The sequence below is a fragment of the Hemitrygon akajei genome, chromosome 24 (assembly GCF_048418815.1).
Source record: "Hemitrygon akajei chromosome 24, sHemAka1.3, whole genome shotgun sequence".
Classification (NCBI taxonomy): domain Eukaryota; kingdom Metazoa; phylum Chordata; class Chondrichthyes; order Myliobatiformes; family Dasyatidae; genus Hemitrygon; species Hemitrygon akajei.
In genome coordinates, this window is record NC_133147.1 from 21,468,294 (window position 1) to 21,481,685 (window position 13,392).

Here is a 13,392-nt window from a genome sequence, read left to right on the forward strand (position 1 = left end):
GATTAAGCTTTCTTTGTTTGTTCACAGAATTCATTATGGGTGAAATGTAAGAAGTACGTGAAGGGCATTTGTTATTATGCCACCGTCATACTTGCGCACTTCACTGAGAAAGAAACTAAGTGGACACGTTATCCCGGGCTCCTGTGTTTTTCTTTTAATTCGTTTCTGCAGTTACAAAACATAACAGGTATAATTAAGGATTTTTCACACAGGCTCTCCTCCCTCAAGGTGGGTGAGATGTGAACTAGAAGTCACAGATTTAGGGTGAAAGGTGAAATATTTAAGGGGCCCCTGAGAGAGGGCTTCTTCACTCAGAGGGTGTGCTGTGTAGAATGAGCAAGCAGCAAAGTGGTGGATGTGGGTTCAATGGTAACATTTAAAACAAGTTTGGATAGGTACATGGATGAGAAGGGTATGGAGGGGACAAGGTAGAAAACCAGGCCAGTATTCACTAGATTGGCTGAAGGGTCTGTTTCCGTGCTGTATGAATCAGAAGCTCTAAACTTGCACCACCCTTGCCCTAAAAGCTCTGCCCTTTGGCACTTGATAAGTTCACATCCTAGAGAGAAAGACATTCTACCTTATCTATGCCTCTTGCTGTCTGTAACTGTAAACACTTTTTTTCTGCACTCTGTTATTGCTTTTCCCTTGACGTACTCATGTGATGAAGTGATCTGTACAAATTGCATGCAAAACAAAGTTTATTGTTGTACCTCGGTATGTGTGATGATAATCAGGGTTGAGATCAAAGATGCCCACACTAAACCATATGGATCTCAGGCTGCACATGCTTTCCCTGACCACATCAAACATGGATCCCAGGTGAGAAATGGCCTCCCCGCTCACATTAAACATGGTTCCCAGGGCAAGGACGCCCTCCTGCCCATGTGAAACATGACTCCCAGGCAAGCAAAAGTGTCCCTTCTCACATTAAACATGGATCTCAAGTCAAGGATGCCTTCCCTGCTCCACATCAAACATGGATCCCAGTCCAAGAGTGGCCTTCCTGCTCCACATCAAACATGGATCCCAGTCCAAGGGTGGCCTCTCGGCCCACATCAAACATGTATCCTGTGTGAGAAATGGCCTTCCTGTCTACATCTTCCCAGGCTGAACATGGCCTCCGTACCCTTGCCAAAAATGGCCTCAAGATCAAAAATGCCCACCCTGTCCACGTTAAACCATAAGGATCTCATTGCACCTGCCCTCCTTGCCACATGAAACAGCTCCAAGGTGAGCAAAAGCCTCTGTACTTGCTTACTGCCCATTAAGCTGCTGGTGCATAATTAGGGCAGCCATGAATATCTCTGTCTGTCCTTGGCCATCTTTTCTACTGTGCCCCATTGACTTTTATATGGGAGGATTGGACACGGATTCTGAAGCTGGTTAACTCTTCTTCGATTTGTGCTAGTCATACACTGATTCAATTTAAAATTGTATATCGTTATCATTTGATGAAGGAGAGACTTTCTAAAATATTTCCCAATGTTGACAAGTATTGTGATAGATGTAAAACTGAGATAGCTACACTGACACATATGTTCTGGTCATATTCTATATTAAAAGAGTTTTAGAATTCGACAATTTCTAAAGCACTCAGGATCAACTTACAACCTAATAAATTGACTGTGCTTTTTGGAATAATTCCTCAAAATATCCATGGTATTTCTGTGTCTGACCAACATGTTATTGTGTTTGTTACATTGATAGCTAGGAGGGCCATCTTGTTGAAATGGAAGGATATATCAGCTCCTACTTTATCACAATGGGTCTCTCAAGTGATGCTGTGTCTTAGCTTGGAGAAAATTAGAAGTTGAACCTTTGAACCTTTATTTGATTTTGAGAAGAGATGGGGCTCACTTGCTGATTATTATCATTTCAGTTAACTGATAGATTTCCTCCATGATCTAAGTGTACATTTTTTTTCTGAAATATCTTTCTTTCTTGTTGGCGGTTTGATGTTTATTTTTAGAAGCTTTCTGTATGACGCATGGTTCCGGGATTGTACCCCCAATGGGTTTTTTCTTGCTTAGTATGGTTTTTTTTTAATTCACAAAAATTTTCAATCTTTAAGATAATTTCTTTTTTTTTGAGGCATTGTAAGTGTTGTTACATCAATGTACCTGTTTTATTTTTGAACAATAATCATAAAAAGATTTGAAAAGAAACATGTATCCTGAGTGAGAAATGGCCTTCCTGTCTATATCTTCCCAGGCTGAACATGGCCTCCGTACCCTTGCCAAAAATGGACTCAAGATCAAAAATGCCCACCCTGTCCACATTAAACCATAAGGATCTCGTTGCACTTGCCCTCCTTGTCACATGAAACAGCTGCAAGGTGAGCAAAAGCCTCTGTACTTGCTTACTGCCCATTAAGCTGCTAGTGCTTAGGGCAGCCATGAATATCTCTGTCTGTCCTTGGCCATCTTTTTTACTGTGCCCCAGGTGTGGTTCAGGGTCCTCAGTCGCACAAAAGAGGCCTCCAAGAGGACCACAACCTCCATTGCTGTTTCCATAACAATTATTTTTTGACCAAAGTTGTTAGCCTTGAGCTGAACCCCCAAACCTGGAGGACTGGTGAACAACTCTTAGTCTGGTCAGGGTCTTGTGCTTTGGCTCTTGGTAAAATCACCCATGCCAAACAGTTTGGCATGGGTGATTTTACCAAGAGCCAAAGCACAAGACCATGACTTCAGCCAACATAGTTCTCCAGATCATTGAGGTACACAAGCCTCCAAACCCTACAAGGTAGTGGTCCTCTTGAAAACCTCTGTGCCCACATTAAACATGGATCCTGGCATGAAGATGCCCGAACTCTCTACACCAAAAACACCCGCGGTGACAAATGCAGCCCTGTGCCAGTAGGTAACCTAAAAGTGGATGGGACTCACCGGTGTATGTGACGCTGCTGGGGCCTCCCTGCTCACGGTGTTGGTGTAGAAGGAGGAGCTGGAAGGCATGGGCGAGCATCAGTTCCTTGACCTGCTCCTGCTGGGCCCGTCGGGCCAGAGCTGCCAGGAGCTCTCCGTTGCCGGAGGTGCAGCGGCTGGCCAGCACGAGGGCGTGGGCTAGTGCCGCCCTCTCCCGCTGCACCCGAGACAGGCGTCGCAGTCTGCCAGCCATCAGCGCTCCAAAGAGGACCAGCAACAGGGCAAAATTGAGCCGCAGTCCATACAGGCCCAGCACGGTCAGGTTGGCGAAGAGGACAGCCCCGCCTGCTGCCAGGCTGAGGTAGAGGGAGGTCCGGCCTGGCAGGCCCACACGCGGCTGTGCCGAGGGCAGCAGGTGCTCCAGATTCTCCAGTGGGATGTCCTTGAACGACCGGAGGACCAACCTTCCCTCCCGCTCACGGGCCGCCACAATCACACGCTTGCAGTAGCTTCTGGCAAGGAGGAGGAGGAAGGAGATCTGGAGTTAGGCTGGTCTGCCCTTATCAATCATGGATCCCAGGTCAAGGTTAGTCTCCCTGCCCACATCAGACATAGATCTTCGGTCAATGGTGGCCACACTGCTCACATGAAACATAGACCCTGGGACAAGACTGGTGACTCTGTCCACGTTGTACATGGATCACAGGTGAGTGATGTCTTCCCTGCCCACATCAAACATCGATCCCACCTATTTATTTATTGACATACAGCGTGGAATAGGCCCTTTCGGCCCTTTGAGCCATGCCATCCAGTAACTTCTGAGTTAATCCTAGCCTAATCTTGGAACAATTTACTGTGACCAATTAACCTACCATCCGGTACATCTTTGGACTGTGGGAGGAAATTGGAGTACCCAGAGGAAAACCATGTGGTAACAGGGAGAACGGACAAACTCCTTGCTGACAGCTGCGGGATTTGAACCCAGGTTGGTAGAACTGTAAAGCATTGTGTTAACCACTATGCTACCATGCCGCTAAGCAATGCCCTCCCCAGTCACATCAAACGTGGACACGTACAATGGGTGGCCTCAGTGCCCACATCAACCCTGGATCCTGGACTGTAGATGTCTTCCTTGCCCACATCAAACACACATCCTCAATTTGCTGGTAGAGGAGTGGGGGGGGAATCGTTGCTTTGCTGCTGCTTAGTGGGAGGGGAGAGCTTTGGGGGAGACTTTGGGGTTCTAGCATTTAACTGTCATTAAATTCTTTGGGAGCTCTCCTCTGTTTTCCTGGATGGTTGCGAAGAAAAAGCATTTCAGGATGTATATCGTATACATTTCTCTAACATTAAATGTACCTTTGAAACCTTTGAAGGGTTGTCTCACTGCCCACATTAAACATCAATCCTAGGATGAAGGTGGCTACCCAATTAAACAAGGACACTGGGTCTAAGGTGGCCTCCCTGCTCACATGAAAAATGGATCACAGGTCAAGGGTGGCATTGAACACAGGAGTAAGAAAGTTATGATGCAGTCATAGAAGATATAGTTGAGAGCGCACTTACAGTGTCGTGTACAGTTTTGTCATCCTGATATAGGAAAGATGGTTTTAAAACAGAACAGGTGGAAAAAGAATCACCAGGATGTTGCCTAGACTTGGGGGTGGGGGGTGGTGTGAGGCTGAGTTACAAAGAGTGGTTGCATAGACGAGGACTTAATTCCCTGGAAGGTAGGATATAATCATGAGGGGCACAGACAGGGTGAAGGTACACATTCTTTTTCCAGGGAGGGGATTGCTAAAAGAAAGGGGGTGCAGTCTTAAGATCAGAGGTGAGAGATTTAAAAGGGATGTCAGGGGGAGCTTCCTCATGGAAATGATGGTGCATAGCTGGAATGAGCTGCTAGATGAGGAGGAATTTCTTTAGTCAGAGAATGGTGAATCTGTGGACTTCATTGCCACAGGTGGCTTTTCCAAGAGCATGATTGTTCTTGACAAACTTTTCTACAGAAGTTGTTTGCCATTGCCCTCATCTGGGCAGCATCTTTACAAGATGGGAACCCCAGCCATTACTGATACTCTTCAGAGATTGTCTGTCTGGTGTCAGTGGTCGCATAGCCAGGACCACTGGCTATCGTATGATATGCACCGGCTGCTCATACGACCATCCACCACCTGCTTCCATGGCTTCACATGACCCTGACTGGAGTGGGGTGCTAAGCAGGTGACTTGCAGGCTAGCATTGGGAAGGCGAGCCTTACACCTCCTTTGGTAGAGATGTATCTCCACTCGCCACCCTGCAGGCACATTAGCAACGTTTAAAAGTCACTGAGATAAGTAGATGAATAGGAGAGAGCTGGCGGGCTGCGCGGCAAAAATGGGCAGCTGGATAGCACAGTTGGCATGAACGAGTTGGGCCAATGGGACAGATATGGCTTAGTCAGAGAAAATTGAGCAGACTACCAAGAAAATTTCTTTTATGTATGTTAAAGGAAAATAAGTAAATAATGAGAGAATAAGACCCCTTAAAAAACCAAGACAGAATTCTATGTGTGGAGCCGCTGGAGAATGGGCAGCATTCTCAGTGCAGGAAACAAAAAATACTGGAGGAACTCAGCAGGTCAAGCAGTATTTATGAAAATGAATAAACAGTCGACATTTTGGGTTGAGACCCTTCTTCAGGACTGGAAAGGGGTAAGATGCCAGAATAAAAAGGCGAGGTAGAGGAAGGTGATAAGTGAAGCCAGGTGGGTGAAAAAGGTAAAGGGCAGGAAAAGAAGGAATCTGAAAGGAGAGGAGAGTTGTCAGTGACTATCTCTCCTTTGCAAGTCTGCTCCACTATTTCATCATGACTGATCCATTTCCCTTTCAGCCACAATCTCCTGCCTTCTCCCCATATTCCTTCATGTCCTGACTACTCAAATATCTATCAAAATGTGCTTTAAATATACCCAATGTCTTGGCCCCCACAGCCGCATGTGGCAATCAATTACACAGATTCACCGCTCTCTAGCTAAAGAAGTTCTTTCTCATCTCCATTTGAAATGGATGTTGCTCTATTCTGAGGCTGTGTCCACTGGTCTTAGGTTCCCCTACCATTGGAAACATCCTCTCCACATCCACTCGTTCAATATTCAATAGGTTTCAATGAGATCCCCCTCATTCTGAGTTTCAGTGAGTACAGGCCCAGAGCCATCAAACGCTCCTCATATGATAAGCCTTTCAATCCTGGAACCATTTTTGTGAACCCTCTCCAATGTCAGCACATCCCTTCTTAGGTAAGAGCCCAGAACTGCTCACAATACTTCAAGTGAGGCCGCACCATTGCCTTTTAAAGCTTCAACATTATATTCTTGCTCTTATATTCCAGTCCTCCTGAAATGAATGCTAATACTGCATTTGCCGTCATCACCACTGACTCAATCTAACATCTAGGAATCCTGCACTAGGATTCCCAAGTCCCTTTCCACCTCTGGTTTTGTATTCTCTCACCATTTAGAAAATAGCCTAATTATAGAGACCCTTGCTAAGATAATTGAAACATTTCTATTCTCTAGTGAGGACTGGAGGATATAAAATATTGTGCCTTTAACTAAAAAGGGCAGTAGAGAAAGACCTGGTAATTATAGGCCCGACAGCCTACTGTCTACGGCAGGTGAGTTGCTGTAAAGTATTCTGAGAGATGATATGCAGTACTTACATTTGGAAAGGCTGGAGTTGATTTGGGGTAGCCAGCAAGACTCATGCCTGGGAGATGTCGTACAAATTTGATTGAATACCTTGATGAACCGATGAAGAAGGTTAACCAGGGGAGGGTGGCAGATGTAGTATATGTGGATTTAAGTATGGCTTTTTTTAAATAAGGTTTTACATGTAGTCTGATTTCATGCATATAGGGTGAGTCAGCAAGTTGGATACAAAATTGGCAGGATGGTAGGAAACAGATACTGGTCATACCAAGGCCTGGAATGCAGAATACAGGGAAATTCCTTTAAAACAAAGATGAGGAGAAATTTCTTTAGCCAGAAGGTGGTATCTATAGAATTCATGGCCATAGCTGGCTGTGGAAACCAAGACATTAGGTATATTTAAAGTAGGTTTAATAGGTTCTTGATTAGTAAGGGCATCAAAGGTCATGAGGAGAAGGCAGGAGAATGGGGTTGAGAGGAATATTAAATCACCCATGAAGGAATGGCGAAGAAAATTCGACGAACTGAATGGCCTACTTCTGTACCTATGCCTTATGAAGGCTACAATGCACTGGACGGAAAGAGGCTGCAGAGGTGACCAGCTCCATTATGGCACAACACTTCCCACCATCGATGACATCTTCAAGAGGCATTGCCTCAAGAAGACGGCATCCATCACTGACGAGCCTCATTATCTGGGGCATGCCCTATTCTCATTACTACCATCGGGAAGGAGATGCAGGAGCCTGAAGAACCACTCAATGTTCTACGAATAGCATCTTCCCCAATGCCATCAAATTTCTGAACAGTCCTTTAACCAATGAACTCTACCTCGCTCTACTTCTTTTTCCCTATTTAGTTATTACAACTTACAGTAATTTTTATTTCTTGCACTGTACTGCTGCTACAAAACAACAAATTTCCTGCCAAATAAGCCTGGTTCTGATGGTTGCTTCTCAGACTGGACTTCTATGAATAGCAGTGCCTCCTAGGGATCAGTGCTGGACCTTTGTTATTTGTTATCTCTATAGTAATGATTTAGATGAGAATATACACTCAGTGGCCACTTTATTAGGTACACCTGCTTGTTAATGCAAATATCTAATCAGCTAATTGTGTGGCAGCAATTCAGTGCATAAAAGCATGATCAAGAGGTTCAGCTGTTCAGACTAAACATCAGGATGGGAAGAAATGTGATCTAAGTGACTTTAGAAGCATGGGAATATTGTTGCTGCTAGATAGAGTGGTTTGGGTGTCTCAAAAACTGCTGATCTCCTGGGATTTTCACACACAACAGAATCCGAAGTATTATCACCAGCATGTGATATGAAATCTGCTAACTTAGCAGCAGCTGTACAACGCAAAACATGATGATAGAGATCCTGACACCCAGGAACTTGAAACTACTCTCCCTCCACTGCTGATCCCTCTATGAGGATTGGTTCATGTTTCCTTATCTTACCCTTTTTGAGGTCCACAATCAGCTCTTTCATTTCCTGACACTGAATGCAAGGTTGTTGCTATGACACCATTCATCAGGCTCCTGTACGCCCTATCATCTCCATCTGAAACCCTATCTTCAAAGGTTGTATCATCAGCAAATTCATAGATTGTATTTGAGCTATACCTAACCATACAGTCATAGGTATAGAAGGAATAGAGTAGTGGGCTAAGCACACACCCAGAGAAGCGCCAGTATTGAGTCAGCGAGGAGGAGATAATATCACCAATCTGCACAGATTGTACTGATTGTGCAACAGTCTCTAGAGTTTACAAAGAATAGTGCGAAAAACAAAAAATAAAATCCAGTGAGCGGCAGTTCTGTGGGCAAAAATGCTTTGTCAATGAGAGAGATCAGAGAAGAACGACCAGACAGGTTCAAGCTGACAGGACGGTGACAGTAACTCAAATGACCTTGCATTACACCATGGTGTGCAGAAAGCATAACACATTGAACCTTGAAATGGATGGGCTACAGCAGCAGAAGACCATGAACATAACTCTGTACATAATAAAGTAGCCATTGAGTGTACATTAATGATTTGGATGACAATACACAACATATAGTAAGTTTGCAGATGACAGTGTTGATAGCAAGAAACATTATTATAGCTTACAATGGGATCTTGATCGGTTAGGGAAATGGTCTGAGGAGCGGCAAATGGATTTCAATATGGTTAAGCAATCAGCTATCAACCCTCAACCATTAGGCTCTTGAACCAGAGGGGATAACTTCACTTGCCCCATCACTGAACTGTTCCCACAACCTATGGACTCACTTTCAAGGACTCTTCCTCTAATGTTCTTGATATTTATTATTTTGTTTGCTTTTTTTCCTTTTTGCATTTGCACAGTTTGTTGTCTTTTTCACATTGGTTGTTGGTCTATCACATTGTGTGTGGTTTTTCATTGATTTTATTGTGTTTCTACTCTGAAAGCCCACAGGAAAATGACTCTCAGGGTAGTATATTGTGACAATATACTTTGATAATAAATTACTTTGCATTTTTGAGTTTGAGATGAAGGCTTTTGGAAACTAGGACATACTATGAATTGTAGGGCACTGGGGAGTGTAACAGGACGGTTGGAGAGAGGGCATAATTTGCTGAAAGCAGCATATGAGGTGGACGGGTGGTGAAAAAGACAACTTTCATCAGTCAGGGCGCTGAATGCAGGAGACACAAGACATAAGTTACAAGAAAAAGTTTGTGAATCCTTTGTAATTACCTGGTTTTCTGCATTGATTTCTCATAAACTGTGGTCAGATCTTCAACCATGTCACAATTACAGACAAACCCAATCTGCCTAAACTCTAACACACAAACAATTGTACTTCTCATCAATACAGAGTACACCATTTAAATAATCACATTCTAGGTTCAAAAAAGTAAGTGAACCTATGGAGTTATGACTTCTACAAATACTATTAGGAGTCAGGTATTTCAGTCAATGAGATGAGACTGGAAGTGTCGGTTGTGAGGTGCCCAGCCCTATATAAAAAAAAGACACGCAAAGTCAGGTTACTGATAGAGTCTGCTCTTCTCATAAAGATCTGCTTACAGGCACAATGCCTCAATTAAAGCAACTTTCAGAGGACTTTAGGACAAAAATTGTAGAGATGCATCAAGCTGGAAAAGGCTACAAAAGCACTCCTATAGTGCTGAATAATCATCAGTTCACAGTAAGAGAAATTGTCTACAAATGAAGGAAATTCAGTACTGTTGCTGCTCTCCCTAGGAATGGGCGTCCTGCAAAGACCACACCAGGAGCACAACATGCTCCTGAAGGAGGCAAGAAAGAACCCAAGGGTTACAGCAAAAGACCTGCAGAAATCCCTAGAATTTGTTGTCTCTCTTCATGTAGTCACTATAAGAAAAACAGTGAACAAGAATGTTGTTCATGGAAGGACACTATGGAGAAAACCACTGCTCTCCAAAAAAAACAATGTTACATATCTCAAGTTTGCAAAAGACCATCTGGATTCTCCACAATGCTTCTGGGACAGATGAGACAAAAGTTGAATTTTTTGGCAGAAATGCACACCGCTCTGTGTGGGAGAAAAGGCACTGTAAACCAACACCAAAACCTCATCCCAACTGTGAAGTGTGGTGGAAGCAGCATTGTGGTCTAGGGCTGCTTTACTGCCTCAGGGTCTGGACAGCTTGCAATCATTGAGGGAACAATGAATTCAAAATGTATCAAGACACTTAACTGTTGAATGTCAGGGTATCAGTCCATCACCTGTAGCTTAATAGAAGTTGGGTGATGCAACAAGACAATGATCTGAAACACAAGAATAAATCAGTGACAGAATGGTTTAAAAAGAAAATTTGTGTTGTGGAATGGTCAAGTCACAATCAGAATCAGCAGTTACAGGAAATGTTTGGTGGAAGTTACTGCTGCTAAAGGAGGTTCTACCAGTTTTTAAATACAAGGGTTCACAAACTTTTTCCACAATATGTTCAATAAAGATATGAAAAGTAGAATTGTTTGTGTTATTTGTTCAGGCAGATTGTGTTTGTATATTATTGTGACTGAGTTGAAGATCCGCTACACATTTTATGAGTAATTAATGCAGAAAAAGAGGTAATTGCAAAGGATTCATAAACCTTTTTCTTGCAACTCATACTATGAATTGTAGGGCACTAGGGACTGTAATGGAACTGATGGACAAAGGGCATAATTTGCTGAAAGCAATATATGAGGTGGACAGGGTGGTGAAATAGACAGCTTTCATCAGTCAGGGCACTGAGGGCAGGAGTCACCAAACATTCTACAGATAGAAACCTTGAGCAACAGAAACCAAATGCTTAAGGAATTCAGCATGTCAGGCAGAATCTATGGAGGGAAATACTGCCTGACCTCTAACATTTTGTGACTGTTGATTGAGTTTAGGACTAGGGACATTATGTTGCGATTGTACATGTTGTTGATGAAAATGCATGGAGCATTGTGTACAGTTTTGGCCACCCTGATTCGGAAAGATGTAGTTAAGCTGGAAAGAGAGTAGAAAAAAATATCTTAGTGGATGTTGCCTGGATTAGAAGGCCTAAGTTATAGGGAACAGTTGGCTAGGTTAGGTCCTTATAGCCGAGAACATAGAGAATGAGGGTTGGGGGATTGTATAGTACAGGGGTTCCCAACCTGGCGTCCATGGAACCCTTGGTTAATGGTAGGGGGCCATGGCATAAAAAAGTTGGGAAACCTTGGTAAAGGGTTTCTTAAAATGGTGAGAGGCAGAGATAAGGCACAAAGCAACAAGATTAATGATTCAGTTTTATTTCACACGTGTACATCAAAACATACAGTGAAATAGGGAGACCGAAAATAAGGGATATAGAATTAGGGTGGGAGAGAAAAGATTTGGAAAGGACTTGAGCAGTAACTTCTCTCGTGTCTCCTGTACTCAGTGCTCTGACTGATGAAAGCTGCCATTTTTTCACCAACCTGCCCACCTCTAACACTGCTTTCAGTGAACTACAGTGGTGTAGAAAGTTTCTGAACCCTTTAGAATGTTCTCTATTTCTGCATAAATATGACCTAAAATGCAATCAGATCCTCACGTAAATCCTAAAGCATTATATTTGTTCATTTATTTATTGAGAAAATGATCCAGTATTATATGTATTTATTGGAAAATGTATGTGAGCCCTTAGGTAATGCCTTCTACAAAAGTTATTTGGAGTCAGGTGTCCCAATCAATAAGATGAGATTGGAAGTGTGGGTTGTAAAGGTGCCCTACCCTATAAAAGAGACACACAAGTCAAGTTACTGACAGAACCTGCTCTTCTCAAGAAAGATCTCTTTATGTGCACCATGCCTTGATGAAAACAACTTTCAGAGGACCTTAGAAAAATTGTAGAGATGCATGAAGCTAGAAAAGGCTACAAAAGCATTTCTAAAGACTTGAATCTTGGCATCAGTCCATAGTAAGAGAAATTGTGTACAGATGGAGGAAAGTCAGTATTATTGCTACTCTCCCTAGGAGAGTGCTTCCTGCAAACATCACACCTAGAACACATTGTACAATGTTGACAGAAGTGAGAAAGAACCCAAGGGTAACAGCAAAAGATCTGCAGAAAATCTCTAGAACTTGCTAAAGTCTCTGTTTATGTGTCAACGATAAGAAAAACCATAAAGTCTTGGGAGGATACCACAGAGGAAACCACTGCTCCCCTGAAAAAAAACATTGCTGCACATCTCAAGTTTGCAACAGACCACTTGTGTGTTCTACAATGCTTCTGGGACAATGCACTGTGGACAGATGAGAAGAGAGTTGAATATTTAGGCAGAAATGCACAGTGCTATGTTTGGAGGGAAAATGGCACTGCACACCAACATCAAAACATCATCCCAACTGTGGAGCATGGTGGAAGGAGCATAATGGTTTGAGGATGCTTTGCTGCCTCAGGCCTGGGTAGCTTGAAGTCGTTGAAGGAACAAGGAATTTATAATTGTATCAAGACATTTTACATGAGAATATCAGGGTAGCAGTCCGTCACCTGAAGCTTAATTTTTATAGATGCACCGTAGAAAGCATTCTTCTAGGGTGCATCACAACCTGGTATGGAAGTTGTCCTGTCCAAGACCGGAAGAAGCTGCAGAAGATCATGAACATAGCCCAGCACATCACACAAACCAATCTTCCATCCTTGGACTCACTTTACACTGCACACTGTGTTGCCAGGATAATCAAAGACACGACCCACCCAGCCAACACACTTTTGTCCCTCTTCCCTCCGGGAGAAGGTTCAGGAGTTTGAAGATTCATACGACCAGATTTGGGAACAGCTTCTTTCCAACTGTGATAAGACTGCTGAATGGATCCTGACCCGGATCTGGGCCGTACCTTCCAAATATCCAGACCTGACTTGCACTACCTTACTTTCCCTTTTCTGTTTTCTAATTATGTTTTATAATTTAAATTTTTATTATATTTACTTCGATTTGTACTCCAGGGAGCACGAAGCGCAGAATCAAATATTGCTGTGATGATTGTATGCTCTAGTATCAATTGTTTGGTGACAATAAAGTAAAGTAAAGTTGAATAATGCAACAAGACAAAGATCCGAAAGACAATTGTAAATCAACAACAGAATAGTTTTAAAAGTAGAAAATTAGTGTTTTGGAATGTCCTTGTTAAAGTCCTGATCTTAATCCTCCAGAAGTATTACGGAAGGACCAGAAGCAAATAGTTCATGCAAGGGAGTCCACCAACATCCCAGAATTGAAGCAATTTTGGAAGGACGAATGGCCTAAAATTCCTCCAAGCTGATGTGCAGGACTGATCAACAGTTACTGGAAATGTTTAGTTTAAGTTATTGCAGTGCAAGG

General features: G+C 43.0%; 1 protein-coding gene across 3 annotated transcripts in view; it reads right to left on the reverse strand.

Annotated features, from left to right (window-relative positions):
- The window catches only part of LOC140715945 (transmembrane protein 143-like), a 61,405-nt gene that overhangs the window by 2,837 nt on the left and 45,176 nt on the right, over nt 1-13,392 (reverse strand). For 2 of the 3 annotated variants that reach the window (XM_073028537.1, XM_073028536.1), the window contains exons 6-7: nt 10,300-10,341; nt 2,892-3,382 (exon numbers count right to left, since the gene is read on the reverse strand). In XM_073028537.1, the coding sequence (XP_072884638.1) occupies nt 2,892-3,382; nt 10,300-10,341 (533 nt within the window). The remainder of the gene's footprint in view (nt 1-2,891; nt 3,383-10,299; nt 10,342-13,392) is intronic. The other variant, XM_073028538.1, reaches the window with a different exon arrangement.